The sequence below is a fragment of the Saccopteryx leptura genome, chromosome 1, assembly GCF_036850995.1.
Source record: "Saccopteryx leptura isolate mSacLep1 chromosome 1, mSacLep1_pri_phased_curated, whole genome shotgun sequence".
In the NCBI taxonomy this organism is placed as follows: domain Eukaryota; kingdom Metazoa; phylum Chordata; class Mammalia; order Chiroptera; family Emballonuridae; genus Saccopteryx; species Saccopteryx leptura.
This window is the reverse complement of record NC_089503.1, coordinates 68,644,899-68,662,339: the sequence shown is the minus strand read 5'-3', so window position 1 is coordinate 68,662,339 and position 17,441 is coordinate 68,644,899. Positions and strand designations below refer to the sequence as shown.

At 44.2% G+C, this 17,441-nt stretch overlaps 1 protein-coding gene across 1 annotated transcript; it reads right to left on the bottom strand.

The window, feature by feature from the left end:
- Positions 1-1,677: 1,677 nt before the first annotated feature.
- Positions 1,678-15,216, bottom strand: DDIAS (DNA damage induced apoptosis suppressor). The gene is given in 11 exon segments (XM_066360099.1): positions 1,678-1,877; positions 1,880-1,925; positions 1,927-2,027; positions 2,030-2,154; positions 2,256-2,619; positions 2,622-2,735; positions 2,738-3,018; positions 3,020-3,506; positions 4,031-4,309; positions 4,312-4,537; positions 15,160-15,216. Coding segments are annotated over 11 exon segments (2,280 nt in total).
- Positions 15,217-17,441: the final 2,225 nt, after the last annotated feature.

Here is a 17,441-nt window from a genome sequence, read left to right as displayed (position 1 = left end):
ATGAATGCATTAGTAAATGGAACAATAAATTGATATTTCTCTCTCTCTCTCTCTCTCTCAAATGAATAAAAAAGGAGGATTCAGCCATTAGGTTCAGCTGACTTTTTTACAAAAACAATTCAGGAGACCAAGCACTTCTAAAGATTTTATTTATTAATTTTATGGGGGCGAGGGCAGTGAGAAGTATCAACTCATAGTTGCTTCACTTTAGATGTTCATTGCTTGCTTGTAGTATGTACCTTGACTGGGCAAGCCCAGGGTTTTGAACCAGTTACCTCAGCATTCCAGGCCAAAGCTCTATCCACTGTGCCACCACAAGCCAAGAGAACAAGTACTTTTAGATTCAGGCACTGAAGGTGGCCAATTTTCTGAAAATGTAAGGCAATATTTGACTTCTGAATAAGAACCTGGTCCCAAAACTTACTTCCTCCCTCCCTCCCTCCCTCCCTCCCTCCCTCCCTCCCTCCCTCTCTTCCTCCCTCCCTTCTTCCCTTCCTTTTTTTTTTTAGGTGAGAGGAGGGAAGATAGTGAGACAGACTCCTGCATCCACCCCAACTGCAATCCAACCGACAAACACAGTCTGAGGCTGATGCTTGAATCAATTGAGCTACTTTTAGCTCCTTAGGCTGATACTTGGACCAATGAACTATCCTCAGCAACCAGGACTGACACTCGAACCAACTGAGCCACTGGCTGTGGGAGGGAAGGAAAAGGGAGAGAAGCAGATGGTTGCTTCTCCTGTGTGCCCTGACTGGGAATCCAACCCGGGATGTCCATATGCTGGGCCAACGTTCTATTCACTGAGCTAACTCACCAGGGCTAAACTGACTCTTTTGAAATTCTTTTATTTTTGTGTGTGTGTGTGTGACAGAGACAGAGTGACAGAGAGGGGGACAGAATAGGGGATAGACAGAAACAGACTGTCATAAAGGGAGAGAGAAGCATCAAATCTTTGTTGTGGCACCTTAGTTGTAGTTGTTTTTTTTTAAAGAGACAGAGTGAGAGTCAGAGAGAGGGACAGAGAGACAGGAACAGAGAGAGATGAGAAGCATCAATCATTAGTTTTTCGTTGCGACACCTTAGTTGTTCATTGACTGCTTTCTCATATGTGCCTTGACCGTGGGGCCACAGCAGACCGAGTAATCCCTTGCTCAAGCCAGCAAACTTGGGTCCAAGCTGGTGAGCCCTGATCAAACCAGATGAGCCTGCATTCAAGCTGGTGACCTTGGGGTCTTGAACCCGGGTCCTCCGCATCCCAGTCCGACGCTCTATCCACTGCACCACCACCTGGTCAGGCTTATTGCTTTTTCACGTGTGCCTTGACTGGGGGGCTACAGCAGACTGAGTGACCCTTTGCTCAAGCCAGTGACCTTGGGCTCAAACCAGTGTCCATAGGGTTGTGTCTATGATCCCACGCTCAAGCTGGATGAGCCTGCACTCAAGCTGGTGATCTTGGGGTTTTGAACCTGGGTCCTCTGCGTCCCAGTTTGATGCTCTATCCACTGCGCCACCTCCTGGTCAGGCTCGACATTCAACCTGAGCACATACTGTTGTAGTCAGGAGTTTTCTGATTTGTAACTATTGCTGTAAGCATATTCTTTAAATTGAACTCCTTGGCTTGGTTAAATGTTTATTGGTTCTTTGTTCAATGTTTCAGTTTCTTTTTCAATAATATGTTTAATCAGGAGAATTACAGGCAACAGGGTATTTCCTTAGACCAATGGCTTGGAATCCAAGCATATCTGAAAGAAATACTTTTTTTGTAATAGAAGGGGCCCATTCATCAATGTCAGATTCAAGGCAGTCAGCAACAGGACAGCTGTTAAAAACCTCTGCTTGTGTCATACCAGAAATAACAGGGCTTCTGGAATTCTGGCTGTTTTCATATTTTTGGGACAACTGAGAGTGACTTGCTATGCTTCATTTTAGAGGAAATACTTGTATTTTTTTTTAATACTTAGCATCAGGATCTGAATAAAAGGCAGGTAATTTCTTGACATCTCCTGCCATCCAATGGTTTCGTGGGAGAATTCTGCAACTGGAGTTGACTGTGAACATGGAACAAAGTCTTGGTTATCTTCAAAATCATTTTCTGAATCTGATGGAAAATATGGTGAAGAGCATGTTTTTTTAGTAGTTGCTTCTCATATGTGCCTTGACTGGGCAAGCCCAGGGTTTTGAACTGTCAGTATTCCAGTTCAATGCTTTGTCCACTGCGCCACCACAGGTCAGGCCAAGAGAGTTTCTTTGGACACATGGAGGCAGACATGTCCTGCAAGGATAATTTTTGTGAAGATTGGCTGGAGTTTTCAGAAAATGAACTCAGTGAAAAATCAGATTCTGTATGATGACTTTCTGCCAAAGAATATCCTCATTGTAACAAAATATCCTGTGATTTTTTGGTGATTTCTGCTGCAATATCCATTTCTTTAGCACGATCATCAAAGAGATTAGCAGAAGGATTGCAGCTACCTCTATCACCAGTAAAACCATTCTGTGTTAAATTATTATCAATATGTCTCTAAGCCATTTCCTTCAATGTAGTTGTAATTTTATTCGGATTACTGCACAGAGCTTCTAAGGGACACGTAAGTTTCCTGCAGATTCTAAGACTGTCCCTTGGCTCTCTAGCCACCTACTATATAGTTTATTTTCTAAGTTGCAAAGATCAGAAACAGCACTATACCTCATAGAACACAGAGTTGTCAACTTTTTACTCATTTCCAAAGCAATTTTTCTCCACACCCATCAAAATATTTGATATAGAGACAAGAATGGTTACTCTTTGAAGTACTATGTTTAAGAAAAATTGCAGCCCTCTGTGGTGAAATTCTGGTAGACCCCCGAAGAGTAGATGTTATTCCTAAACCTTTTGAAGATGAAAACTGAGATGACAGATAAGCATTTGGTAGAAAATATTTAGATACCGCTCTTCCATTTCTACTCACAGAGACAGCCTCTGCTGTCACTCTTTTTTGAACACTAGGAGTTGGATTTGCTTCACAGCTGGAAAGGAGTTACTTTGCCAGAGTTTGTTTTGACTGTTGCTTGTGATGATCTTAAAGCTACAAGTGGTATATGCAAGGCTCTAGTAGTTCTCTAGGGAATCACAGATAAATTGCTGTGGTTTGCATGTAATTTATCAATGCTATTACTTAGAGGATGCTTCCTGCTGCTGGCATCTGTCTGAGTTGGAGCAATCTCACTTTCAATAACTGCCAGAAACTTGTTTAAGCTTTTAAAGAATGGCAAGTCACCCCAAATCTTGGGGTCATAATCCTGGAAACCACCAGCTCTCCAAGTCTGAGTGATGAAGAAGGTGGACAGCAAGTAGGTCTTTCCTGAAGGTTCAAGGGAGGGAGGAGGAGGTACTGAATCATGACACTGGTGACACGTTAGCTCACGCTGAGAATTTCTATTTTTAATTTCTACTGCACTGTGGAAGGATATTGTATTACTTGGCTCATGGGGTTCTAGCATTTTCAAGGGGAATAAATTGGAACCAGGGTTGGGCAAATAAGTTTGTAAAATCTGTCTTTTCTGGTTTTGCTCACCTTTATTGTTAAAAATGGCACTGCCCATGTGAATGGCCATCGCCCAGGTGATACGACTAATTGCCTTTCTGCTTGGGTAGGGGCTTGGTTATGCTAATGTGTGCTGGAAGAGGGATTTTCACACCAAAAAGTTTTAAAAGAAGGAGCTAGGAGGCCATTTTGAAAGAGAGGCCACATGGTTGCAGAGGAGGCAGGCAGCCAAAACGGAGGTGTGCAGAGCGGACTGAGTGAGGCTAGTGGGGCCTTTGATTCTAGGAAAACTCGAATGTGTCAGTAGCTTTGTGAGTGCTGAATGAGTGGGTTTTGGAGCCTAGTGTGTTTGTGTCTACTTGCTTGCCGAGCGTTAGTTTGGAATAAAGGTTATGGCCCACCAGTTCTTGGCTCCATTGTTTCATTACGATCTATCTGAATCAAATGCGAACCTGCATGTGCCAGGCGGCTATGACAGTGGCTGCGGCTACTGGCCCTTCAACCAGTAACTCCAATTTCATGATGACTGCTGTGTACTGCACTTGGCTGATGAGCTTGTAAGCCAAGTTTTTCATCCAAGCTTTGTGCTGGACTCTTTTAATCCATCTATGAAACAAGGCTCCATGAACACTGAATGGCACCATGGCAACTCTTGGAACCAGTGTCCTCTGCCAAGGAAATGCAATTTCTGTTCTGTGGAAGAGCATCAACGGCCTGGCTTTGTTCTGAAGCGGAGGAATTATCATCATCTGTTAGTTGTGAAACAGTGGAAGTGAGTTTAAGTGTGGCTGACAGAATATTAAAAAATCATCTCTGCCATGGGACTCAGAAAAAGAACTGCTCTCTAAGACACATACGCTGCTGCCATCAATACTTGAGGGTTCTAAGGCAAGTAAGTGGCTATCAGGTGTGTGGGAGCCACTATGACATTTTCTGAAATCAGAAAGCCGCAAAAGCTGCTGGAAATAGTCAATGACAGTGAAGCCTGCACCACCCTGGGCTGGCAGGACAATCTGGCAAGTGCTTTACCTCTTACTGTTCTAAGAAGTTACTGGAATCTAAACCTTGCCCATGTTAATTTTCAAAATTCTGTGTAAGAAGTAAATATATTTACATGAAAATAAAATTTTCTTCCTTTGACTAGAATGTGCAACAGTGACTTAAAATAATTTCAATTCCTCTAGTGTTACAAGCACAGCAGTTTAAGTAAGAGAAGTCAACCTTGGGGTAAAGATACTTGTATTCCAATCTGGTTCTAACATTTACTAATGTTGTTGCTTTGGACAATTTATTGAACCTTTCTGAGCCTTAGATGAAAAAACGCAAAATTATTGTATTTGCAATCACACATGGAGAAATACAGTGCTTAGCAAATAGTAGTTGCTTAAAAAATGGTAGGGACTATATTTCTCATTAGTTTCCTTAAATTCTAAGTACTTAAGGGAATGTTCTTATCTGTTTTTAAAAAAGAAAAAAGATAATCATGAAGGTTTGAACAAAGAAAAGCTCTGTAGGAGGATGACGTCAGAGTAATGGCGGGGTAGGAAGCGATACCGATAAATCTCCCCCAAAACTCAACAAGATCTTCAACCAGAAACAGAAAAACCTATACTTGGAGCTTCCAGATGCTTCGCAATACACCCAAAGGTATGATTGAGTGAAAAATTGGCTAAATATATAACCAAACCCCGAAGGAAATAGGGAGTAAGAAATGCTCCGCTTTCCTCACTAACCTAAACAGGGCGGCTTTCTCTGGTAACTGTGAATATAGAAACTGAGGCGGGCAAAGGGGGTGAATACAAACGGCCGAACCAGGCTGTGGCACGGAGATCCAAGCCGAGGAAAATCTGATCCTGTGGCAACCCGGGCAATACAAGCTAACACTCGCGCCAAACCCAAACAAAGAAAGACAAGCGGCGCGGCCATTTTACCCGGTCTCCTGGTTGGTGCGCAGTTAGTGGGCGAGAGATTTCTTCCTAAGCCCCGGAAGTGGGTGCCCGTGTTGCCCCACGGAGAGGCAGAGTCAGAGGCCTTTCTGTGGGCCGAGGGCAGAGTCTCTGGGCAGCCCCAGCGCCCTGGGAAAGCCACACATGGGAGGGAGTGAGAACTAATTCCAACGGTGGAGATTTTCCGTGCTGGAGGGTGTTTCACTCAGAGGGAAACGCGGCCGGCCTCATATCCTGGTTTGTGCTCGCAGATAAGGAGTGAGCGATTCCTCCGAGTGCCTCGGCAGTGCGCGCCCGTGTTATCGCACAGAGGGGCAGAGTCAGGGGCCTTTGTGTGGGCCAAAGCGGAATCTCGGGCAGCCACAGCGCCTTGCAAAAGCCGCGCACGGGGACGGAGCGAGACTCAATTCCAACGCTGCAACTTTTCCCTGTGGTTGGGGGTTTCACTCAGAGCGTGAGACTGCTGGCCGGATATCCTGGTCTGCGTGCGCAGCCAGTGAGTGAGAGTTTCCTCCAAACGCCCCGGAAGTGGGCGCCCGCCTGTGTTACCGGACAGAGTGGCAGAGCCAGAGGTCTTTGAATGGCCGGAAAGCCCGCCTGATTATGCTAGCAGCTCTGACTGACTGAGCCTTACCCAGAGCCCTGTGCTGAGTGGAAATAGAGTGGGGAGTTGCCAGCTCTTTGAGCCTCTTACTATCCAGGCAGAGGCAGCAGCAACCCCATAGCTGGATTATCAGGCTACTAATTGAGGAAGGAAAGACTAGGAGAAAGGCTCCAGGAACACGGACTCTCTCACTGTCGGAGCCTATAAATGCTAATGAGCTTCGACTGCCAACGAGACTAAAGCACAATACATGACATTGCCATAGAGACTTATCAACTGCAAACCTCCACCTGAGCGTGCCAAAGGGGCAAAACCCGGGGTACAGAATCACCGACCAGGAAGAGGGAGAGAAAAGAAAAAGCAAGAAGATAACCTCTCAAAATCAAGAATAATCTGCAGACTTTATAACCTATCCCATTTTATTATATTTGTTCGTTTGTTTCTCTTATCTTCATTCTTGATACTTTTTTTTTTCCTCCTCCAATTTGGCTGATTAACTCTCTACTGGTCTTACTCTCTCCTCTCCTTGAACTACACTACCCATAAGTGTTACATCTCCCATTATCTTTTCTCTTCTCTTCCTTTCTCTCTATGAGGGTTGCACTCCAAAACCCTTAACTCTCTCTCTCTCTCTCTCCTTTCTTTTTTCTTCTTTTAGTGGTTCCCTCTTTTTTTCTCTCTCTCTCTTTCTTTTCTCCCTCTATATTAGTTTCTTCCTTTCTCCTTTACATCTCCTCTCATTCAAACCTCAATAACAAACAAATTATCTTATCTGGGACTCAAACTTATGTTTGTGGCATTTTGGGGGGTTTTTACTTCACCTTTTTAACTCACTAACAGTGCTCCCATCCCTGGCTCTCCATATTATCTAGTTCTTGTTCCACTAAATACAATAGTAATTTTTTAATTTGTCCCCCCATTTTTCTGTTTTCCTCTTAATCCTCTCATCATAACTCTTAGACAACCAACACCTAAAAGCAAATCATTTTATTCTTGACCCAAATTTTTTCCTTATTTGCTTTTTGTGGGTCCATACGCTCTTTTTTTTTTCTTTTTTCTTTTTTTTTTTTTTGCCCCTTTATTACTTTTCCCCAATTCAGGCCCTCCATCACAGGCATTGTTTGTTATAATTCACAGTCCACCACAAGATTTTATCAAGAAAGAGGGGAGAGGAGAGGAGAGGAAAAAAGGAGGGGGGGAATAATTTCCTTTTTTTTTTTTTTTTTTTTTAATTTTTATTTTATTTTATTTTTCTTTATTTCATTATTAATTTTTTTTAAAAAAAACAATTCTTTTCGATTTTTAATTTTTTTTATTATTTTTTTAAACTTTTTATTCTTTATTAAATCTCATTAATACTATCAACAAAACCACCCTCAGATGCCATTAAGGAAGAGAAAATCGAATATCATGGATACAAAAGACAGAGAGGTAACACAGCTAGATGAGGAAAAATCTATGGAGAAAAAATTTAATATATTGGAAACCTTGGAGCTAAATGACAGAGAATTCAAGATAGAAATCCTAAAAATCCTCCGAGATATACAAGAAAACACAGAAAGGCAATTTAGGGAGCTCAGAAAACAACTCAATGAACACAAAGAATATATGTCCAAGGAAATTGAAACTATAAAAACAAATCAAACAGAGATGAAAAACTCAATTCACGAGCTGAAAAACGAAGTAACAAGCTTAGCTAATAGAACAGGTCAGATAGAAGAGAGGATTAGTGAAATAGAAGACAAACAACTTGAGGCACAACAGAGAGAAGAAGAAAGAGACTCAAAAATTAAAAAAAATGAGATAGCCCTACAAGAATTATCTGACTCCATCAAAAAGAATAACATAAGAATAATAGGTATATCAGAGGGAGAAGAGAGAGAAAATGGAATGGAAAACATACTCAAACAAATAATAGATGAGAACTTCCCAAGCCTGTGGAAAGAACTAAAGCCTCAAGTTCAAGAAGCAAACAGAACTCCAAGTTTTCTTAACCCCAACAAACCTACTCCAAGGCATATCATAATGAAATTGACACAAACCAACAGCAAAGAAAAAATTCTCAAGGCAGCCAGGGAAAAGAAGAATACAACATATAAAGGAAGGCCCATTAGATTATCATCAGATTTCTCAGCAGAAACTCTACAAGCTAGAAGAGAGTGGACCCCAATATTTAAAGTCCTGAAAGAGAGGAACTTTCAGCCACGAATACTATACCCATCAAAGCTATCCTTCAAATATGAAGGAGAAATAAAAACATTCACAGATACAGAAAAGATGAGGGAATTTATCATCAGAAAACCCCCACTCCAGGAATTACTAAAGGGGGTTCTCCAATCAGATACAAAGAACAAAAAAAAAAAACAGAGCCACAAGTAAAAGCTCCAAGAAGAACACAATAAAACCAAATTTAAACTGTGACAACAACAAAAAGAAAGAGGGGGAGAAGATGGAGATTAACAGTAGCAAAGGACTATGGAGTGCAAAAGTACTCACAAAATAGTTCGCTACAATGAACAGGGTAGGGACCCTTTTCATTATTCAAAGGTAACCACCATTGAAAAAACCACCACAGAAGCACATGAGATAAAAAAGATAGCAACAGAGGAAAGATGTATGGAATACAACCAAATAAAAACAAAAGATAGAAAAACAAAAGAGAAGGATCAAACAAGACACAAAACTAACAGAAAGCAAGATATAAAATGGCAATAGGGAACTCACAAGTATCAATAATTACACTAAATGTAAACGGATTAAACTCACCAATAAAAAGGCACAGAGTAGCAGAATGGATTAAAAAAGAAAATCCAACTGTATGCTGCCTACAGGAAACTCATCTAAGTAACAAGGATAAAAAAAAATTCAAAGTGAAAGGCTGGAAAACAATACTCCAAGAAAATAACATCCAAAAAAAAGCAGGTGTAGCAATACTCATATCGGATAATGCTGACTACAAGACAGGAAAAGTACTCAGAGACAAAAATGGCCATTTCATAATGGCTAAGGGGACACTGAATCAAGAAGACATAACAATTCTTAATATATATGCACCAAACCAAGGAGCACCAAAATATATAAGACAGCTACTTATTGATCTTAAAACAAAAACTGACAAAAATACAATCATACTTGGAGACCTCAATATTGTGGTTCCTTAGTTGTTCATTGATTGATTTCTCATATGTACCTTGATGGGGGGGTTGTTCAGCAGACCGAGTGACTCCTTGCTCAAGCCAGTGACCTTGGGCTCAAGCTGGTGAACCTTGCTCAAACCAGATGAGCCTATGCTCAAATAGGCAACCTCAGGGTCTCAAACCTGGGTCCTCCACATCCCAGTCTGATGCTCTATCCACTGCACCACCACCTGGTCAGGCTACAAATGTTTTTATTATGCATTTATCATATTATAGTGTATTATTGTTGCAATGAATAAAATGTTTCTTTTATTTACAATATTTTTTCAATTTATTTTTGTCTTCCTTTTCATTGTAAAAAAGTTGGCCACCTTGACTATAGTCACTGTTGGGCAGATAAAATGTATTATGCTCACTTTGTTAAAGAGGCCATCGCCCAGGTGATATTAATGTGTGTTGGAGATCGTTGTAACCTGGGGCTTGGTTTTGGGATTAAGCCTTTCCCACCCTTTTTGCTGTAGGGCGGTACAATCCAATCATGCCTCAGAGAAGTGACTTTGTATTAGAGACTACCCTATTTTGTATATTGGATTAAAGGTTGTGAAGCTACACTATAAAATGGGGGCAGAACGGGACTTGACGCTTGGTTCCTGAGATTAGCATGAGAGAGCAGAGAGAGTAGAGCCAGCAGCAGGAGGAGGCCACGTGGAGGAGGCCAGGAGAAGCAGCCAAGATGGCAGAGTGCTGAGTGAGATGCCAGTTTGTGCAGTTTGACGCTGGAGAAGGAAGGAGATGGGGAACTGAGGAGAATAAGTCTGGTGAGCTAGAAACCTTTGATTCTAGGAAACTCGGATAAATCAGTAGCTTTGTGAGCACTGAATGTGATTGGGTTTTGGAGCCCAGTGTGTATTTTTACTTGCCCGCCGGGTGCAAACTAGGATTAAAGACTATTAATATGCGGCCGGCATATTAATAAATTTCCTCCTTTCAATAAAATCCTTCAAAATTCATCTGGACTTGGTGTGTCTAAATAAACCCGTGGAAGTGAAGTACGGTACTTTACAAAATTTGGCTCCCAACATGGGGCTGCAGTGTTCTGTGTCACCAGGTAGAGGGTCCCCTGTTGGTCAAATAGGTTTGTAAATATGATATATATGTTTGCTCGCTTGTGATTTTTATTGGGTGTGGGGAACAGGCTATAAGCAGGCCAGGTCGTTGTAGCCTAAGGTTTGGTTTTAGGACTAAGCTTTTCCCCACACCCTTGACTGATTGTATGATCTGGGTGGTGCACTCTCATGAGGAATCCAATTATGCCTCAGATAAGTGACTTTGTATCGGAGACTTCCTTGTTTGTATATTGGATTGAGGGTTTTGGGTTTTCTACTCTGTAAGGTGGGACAACCAGGAGCTTGCTCACTCAGTTCCTGCTATCACAATTGCAGGGGCTTCCCTGATCCCTTGCCCTTCATGGGAAAAGCTGGTTTTCTGCTTTTCCCTTGTCTTCTTTAGTGGTTTGCCTGTCTTGGTGAGACACCAATAAATAGGATGGCCCACCATCCTCCGACTCTGCTGTTTCTTTACCATCTGCCCGAATCCAATGGGAACCTGCATGGGCCAGGCGGCTGCTTTGATAGTGACAGCCATGGCTCCTGGCCTTACATCCCCGAATCGGCTGGTCTCTCTGGAGGACTGACTGACCCCGCTGGAATCTCAAGGAGATATGCCAGCTGAGACGTTTTCAGGGCTCCCATTTTCCTGTGGGTTCAGACAGTTCTTCAGCAGACGCCCCCGGTTCCCAAATTCGACAATTTGGACAATTTGGCAGAAAGATCAACGAGGTAGGTAAAGCAACTCTTTTGCTTTACTGAATTCTAGCTTGTAAAGCCAGTAGCCAAGGCCACCATCACAGCAGCCTGGCCCATGCAGGTTCGCATTGGATTCGGACAGTTGGTAAAGAAACAACGGAGCCAAAAACTGGTGGGCCAACATCTTTAATCCTAGCTTGCACCCGGCGGGCAAGTAAAAACACACACTGGGCTCCAAAACCCACTCACATTCAGTGCTCACAAAGCTACTGACTTATCCGAGTTTCCTAGAATCAAAGGTTTCTAGCTCACCAGACTTATTCATCTCTGTTCCCCATCTCCTTCCTTCTCCCTGCACAAACTCTGCACAAACTGGCTTCTCACACTCAACACTCCGCCATCTGGGCTGCTTCTCCTGGCCTCCTCCACGTGGCTTTTCTCTGCTCTCTAATGCTAATCTCAGGAACCAAGAGCGTAAGCTCCCGTTCTGCCTCCATTTTATAGTGTAGAAATCCAAACCTTTAATCCAATATACAAAATAGGGAAGTCTCTAATACAAAGTCACTTATCAGAGACATGATGGCATTGTACCACCCCACATCAAAAAGGGTGGGAAGAAAAAAAAAAAAGGGTGGGAAAGGCTTAATCCCAAAACCAAGCCCCAGGCTACAAAGATCCTGCCTGTCCACAGAAACACACATTAATATCACCTGGGCGACGGCCTCCACGTGGGCAGCGCCATCTCCAACAAAGTGAGCATAATATATTTTATCTGCCCAACATAGCTTTTCTATTTGGGACTAGTATGTAGGTAAGGCAGATCTGTGGCTTTGCTGTTTGTGACTTCGAAGATATGTAGGTAAAACAGACCTTCTGCTTTACTGTTTGGGACTCCAGAGGTGTGTAGGTAGGGTCAATCTTCTGTTTTGCTGTTTAGAACTAGTCTGTCTGGATCTGCTGCATTGTTGGGCAGATAAAATATATTATGCTCACTTTGTTAAAGATGGTGCTGCCCACATGGAAGCTGTCGCCCAGGTGATATTAATGTGTGTTGGGGGCAGGCTGTGGGCAGGCAGAATCCTTGTAGCCTGGGGCTTGGTTTTAGGACTAAGCCTTTCCCACCCTTTTTGATGTGGGGTGGTACAATCCCATCATGCCTCAGATATGTGACTTTGTATTAGAGACTTCCTTATTTTGTATATTGGATTAAAAGTTTTGAATCTACACTATAAAATGGGGGCTGTTGGGCAGATAAAATGTATTATGCTCACTTTGTTAAAGATTACTGTTGGGCAGATAAAATGTATTATGCTCACTTTGTAAAAGATAACGTTGCCCACGTGGAGGCCGTTGCCCAGGTGATATTTATGTGTGTTGAGGATCGTTGCAGCCTGGGGCTTGGTTGTGGGATTAAGCCTTTCCCACCCTTTTTGATGTGGGGTGGTACAATCCAATCATGCCTCAGAGAAGTGACTGTATTAGAGACTTTCCTATTTTGTATATTGGATTAGAGGTTGTGAAGCTACAATATAAAATGGGGGTAGACTACACGAGAGCTAGGGACTCTTGGTTCCTGAGATTAGCATGAGAGAGCAGAGAAAGTAGAGCCAGCAGCAGAAGGAGGCCATGTGGAGTAGGCCAGGAGAAGCAGCCAAGATGGCGGAGTGCTGAGTGAGATGCCAGTTTGTGTAGAGTTTGTATCTAGGATAAGGAAGGAGATGGGGAACTGAGGAGAATAAGGCTGGTGAGCTAGAAACCTTTGATTCTAGGAAACTCGGATAAATCAGTAGCTTTGTGAGCACTGAATGTGACTGGGTTTTGGAGCCCAATGTGTATTTTTACTTGCCCGCCGGGTGCAAGCTAGAATTAAAGACTATGGCCCATCAGTTTTTGGCTCTGCTGTTTCTTTACCAACTGTCTGAATCCAATGCGAACCTGCATGGGCCAGGCGGCTGCTGCGATAGTGGCTCTGGCCGCTGGCTTTACATTTACGTTGCCCACGAGGAGGCCATCACCCAGGTGATATTAATGTGTGTTGAGAATCCTTGTAGCCTGGGGCTTGGTTTTGGGATTAAGCCTTTCCCACCCTTTTTGATGTGGGGCGGTACAATCCAATCATGCCTCAGAGAAGTGACTTTGTATTAGAGACTTCCCTGTTTTGTATATTGGATTAAGGGCTTGGATTTCTACACTATAAAATGGGGATGGAACAGAGTTTGTGCTCTTGGTTCCTGAGATTATCATTAGAAGAGAGAGCAGAGGGGAGCAGAGAAAGGCCACGTGGAGGAGGCCAGGAGAAGCAGCCAAGATGGTGGAGTGCTGAGTGAGATGCCAGTTTGTGTAGAGTTTGTATTTGGGATAAGGAAGGAGATGGGGAACAGAGGTGAATAAGTCTGGTGAGCTAGAAACCTTTGATTCTAGGAAACTCGGATAAGTCAGTGGCTTTGTGAGCACTGAATGTGACTGGGTTTTGGAGCCCAATGTGTATTTTTACTTGCCCGCCGGGTGCAAGCTAGAATTAAAGACTATGGCCCATCAGTTTTGGGCTCCGCTGTTTCTTTACCAACTGTCTGAATCCAATGCGAACCTGCATGGGCCAGGCGGCTGCTGCGATAGTGGCTCTGGCCGCTGGCTTTACAATTACGTTGCCCACGAGGAGGCCATCACCCAGGTGATATTAATGTGTGTTGAGAATCCTTGTAGCCTGGGGCTTGGTTTTGGGATTAAGCCTTTCCCACCCTTTTTGATGTGGGGCGGTACAATCCAATCATGCCTCAGAGAAGTGACTTTGTATTAGAGACTTCCCTGTTTTGTATATTGGATTAAGGGCTTGGATTTCTACACTATAAAATGGGGATGGAACAGAGTTTGTGCCCATCTGCTTTTGGCTCCTTTGTTTCTTTACCGACTGTCCGAATCCAATGCGAACCTGCATGGGCCAGGCTGCTGTGATAGTGGCCCTGGCCTTGGCCTCTGGTTTTACATTTGGCGTAGTCTGTGGCAGGATTCGATACAGATCGGCAAGGAGCCTTTCAGTGGTGGAGTAGAGGACTGGCTAGTGTTATGGTTCCCCATGGCTGTCCTTTTGGGGACCGTAGGCTGGCTCACTTTTACAGCCATGCGTGAGGGAACTGAGAGCTCTGTGGAAGAGGCTGCCCGGGACCTGCAAACCGAGCAGCGGAAGGAGCTGGAGCAAATGCGGGAGAAACAGGTGCTGACCCTGGAGCTGAAGGAAGTGCTGGAGGAGGAGGCCAACCAGGCTTGCGAGATTCGCCTGGAAATGGAGCAAACGCTGGAGGAGGATTCAGAGGTTCGTGAGTTGCAGCTTGCCCTGGATGCTGTAGAGAGCCAGCAGCGGCAGGAGGCCAGGGCCGAGACCGAGGCTGAGGCTGAAGCCAAGTCCGGAGCTGCAAGGTCTGCGGAGCAGAAGGCGGCAGCGGACGGAGGCTCGAGACCAGCAGCCGGAGCTGGTATTTTCAGTTCCTCTTTGGAAGATGAGGAGAATTGAGCTGGAGTTGCAATCCTCAGTCTCCATAAGATGGGAGCCCAGCTGGAAGGAGCACCTACTACAGCCCTGGTAGGTCTGCGATTTTGGGGACATAGGATGGACGCTATCATGCTCTCCAGAGCCAAGATGGAAATGCTGACTGCCATTGCCACTTGCCCCTCTTTGGGACAGTGTAAGACCTGCCAGGATGGCAGGGATGAGGGGGGTGGCTAATGACCCACATGCATGGACTGATTTCCTGGACTATGACCGGAGTGGGCATTGTACCCACTCTGGCTTTACAGGGGCAGAATGGGAGCTTGCTCTCTTGGTTCCTGAGATTAATATTAGAGGAGAGAGCAGAGAGAGGCCACATGGAGGAGGCCAGGAGAAGCAGCCAAGATGGCGGAGTGTTGAGTGAGAAGGCAATTTGTGCAGAGTTTGTGCAGGGAGAAGGAAGGAGATGGGGAACAGAGGTGAATAAGTCTGGTGAGCTAGAAACCTTTGATTCTAGGAAACTCGGATAAGTCAGTAGCTTTGTGAACACTGAATGTGAGTGGGTTTTGGAGCCCAGTGTGTGTTTTTACTTGCCCGCCGGGTGCAAGCTAGGATTAAAGATGTTGGCCCACCAGTTTTTGGCTCTGTTGTTTCTTTACCGACTGTCCGAATCCAATGCGAACCTGCATGAGCCAGGCTGCTGTGATGGTGGCCATGGCTACTGGCTATACATGCATGAAAATTGGACGCAATCTTATTTGTGCACTGGGCTTTCCAAGACCAAGACGTGGTGAAGAGTTTTTGGGTCCTGCCTTGGGCTCCTCTGGGCAACGTCTGGTTGTACTCTGGAAGCACAATTAGTGGGGATTAGGTCCTGCCTCTGACTCCCAGGGATATCTGCTCATACTCTAGGAGGGCATTAGTGGAAACTGAGCTAACCAGGTTAGTCAGTTCTGCCTTGGACCTCCAGAGACATCTGTTTATGCTCTAAAGAGACAATTAATGGGGACTTCATCCTGCCCAGGACTTCCAGAGACATCTAGTAGTGCTCTCAGAGGGAGACATTAGTGGGGACATTAGGGGGTGCTCTCAGGAAGAGACCTGAGTAGGGACTGAGTTAATACTGAGCTAATCAGTCCTGTCTCAAGACTTCCAGGGACATCTTTGTGTTTGTCAAGATCTCAGTCTTTGTTTTTAATGTTTCTGTCTAAACCCTGAGTGATTAGTGTGTAAGTGGAAATCTCTGGTGCCTGAGCCTGTAAGCACCTGAGAGGCCCCTAGAGGGAACCCCTTCCCTTGTCTATTGAGCTGTGTATTTAAATAGTAAATAATCTGTTTTGTCTCTTTGTTTTGTCAGAAAAATATCCGGTATAATTTTGATTGGAATAAGTAAAGTGTGTTCATTTAAATTTCTTGATTTCTAATTTGTGTATGTGAAGTCTTTGTTTAATGTTTAAATGTGTCTTGCATGCAAAAATTGAAACTTTCTGGCTTAAAACCAAAGGGCAAATTAAAGGGAAATTTATAAACTTCATATGAGGTTAGTGGCTATCTGATGGAGCCTGCAAATGATAAAATCTCTCTTCTTGGATCCAAGCCTCTGGCTTCAGAGCACTCTGATTTCTTCCCTGAAGAAATTATTCTCTTCTGTTGGCTCCTTCCCCTTGTCTTGTGTAATAATATCTCTATAGCCAAACATCCTTTATTCTGAGTACTAATTATTATCTGTCTTCTTGTTCTTGCCTTTTATTGGTGTGCTAATTCCTGGATTTTCCCGGACAGTTTCAATTTTGTAAATCAGCACCCAGACATTAAATATGGGAAAAGAAGGCTGGTGAGGTAGAAACCTTTGATTCTAGGAAACTCGGGTGAGTCATTGGTTTTGGGAGCCCTGAATGGTAAGGGAAGTGTTTCTCCAGCCTCTTGGGAAAAGGGCTGGCAAGTAAGTGGTTTGGGTGAGAGAAAAGTGGAAAGCAGGGCCTGGACGTGCTGTGTGCGGAGTGGCGGGGGAAGGGCGCTGGAATAAAATGGCAGGGACAACTAAGGGTGAGGTGACTGGAGGAAATATAGAATAGAAACTAGTTTCAGATATTCAGATACCCACCTACTGACCAGAAGAGGTTTTGCCCATTTGGAAAATACAGGGTAGGAATAGTATTAAAAATTAGAACTTTGCTTTAGAAAAATCTTAAAAAACAAAAATAGGGCCAATTAAAAAATTTAAAAATTAACAAACCACAGGTGTGGACCTTGCTGGTAATCAGTTTCTTGAAATAAATTGCAACTCGAATGAGTAACAGGATTATAGGAAATAGAATTATCAGGAACAGGGCCTCCAGCTGCAACTCCCCTTCCCCTCCCTAGGACATAAGGGTAGTGTGGGCCCTCCATGGGTTGGGGGTGGTGGCTTGTTGCCCTCCACTGGTGTAAAAAATTATATAAAAAAAATAAATGGCCCTGGCCGGTTGGCTCAGTGGTAGAGCGTCGGCCTGGCATGCAGGAGTCCCGGGTTTGATTCCCAGCCAGGGCACACAGGAGAAGTGCCCATCTGCTTCTCCACCCCTCCCCCTTTCCTTCCTCTCTGTCTCTCTCTTCCCCTCCCACAGCTGAGGCTCCATTGGAGCAAAGATGGCCCGGGCGCTGGAGATGGCTCTGTGGCCTCTGCCTCAGGTGCTAGAATGGCTCTGTTCATGACAGAGCAACGCCCTGGATGGGCAGAGCATCACCCCCTGGTGGGTGTGCCGGGTGGATCCCGGTCGGGCGCATGCGGGGAGTCTGTCTGACTGCCTCCCCGTTTCTGGCTTCGGGGAAAAAAAAAAAAAAAAAAAGATGGATAAAAAAAAAATGTAAAATGTACAAAACTAGCACTGGGAGAAGGGTTCCAACTCTCTCCCGTGAGGCCAAGGCTGGTGTTGGGTCCCCTCCAAGTCTCTCAGTTCCT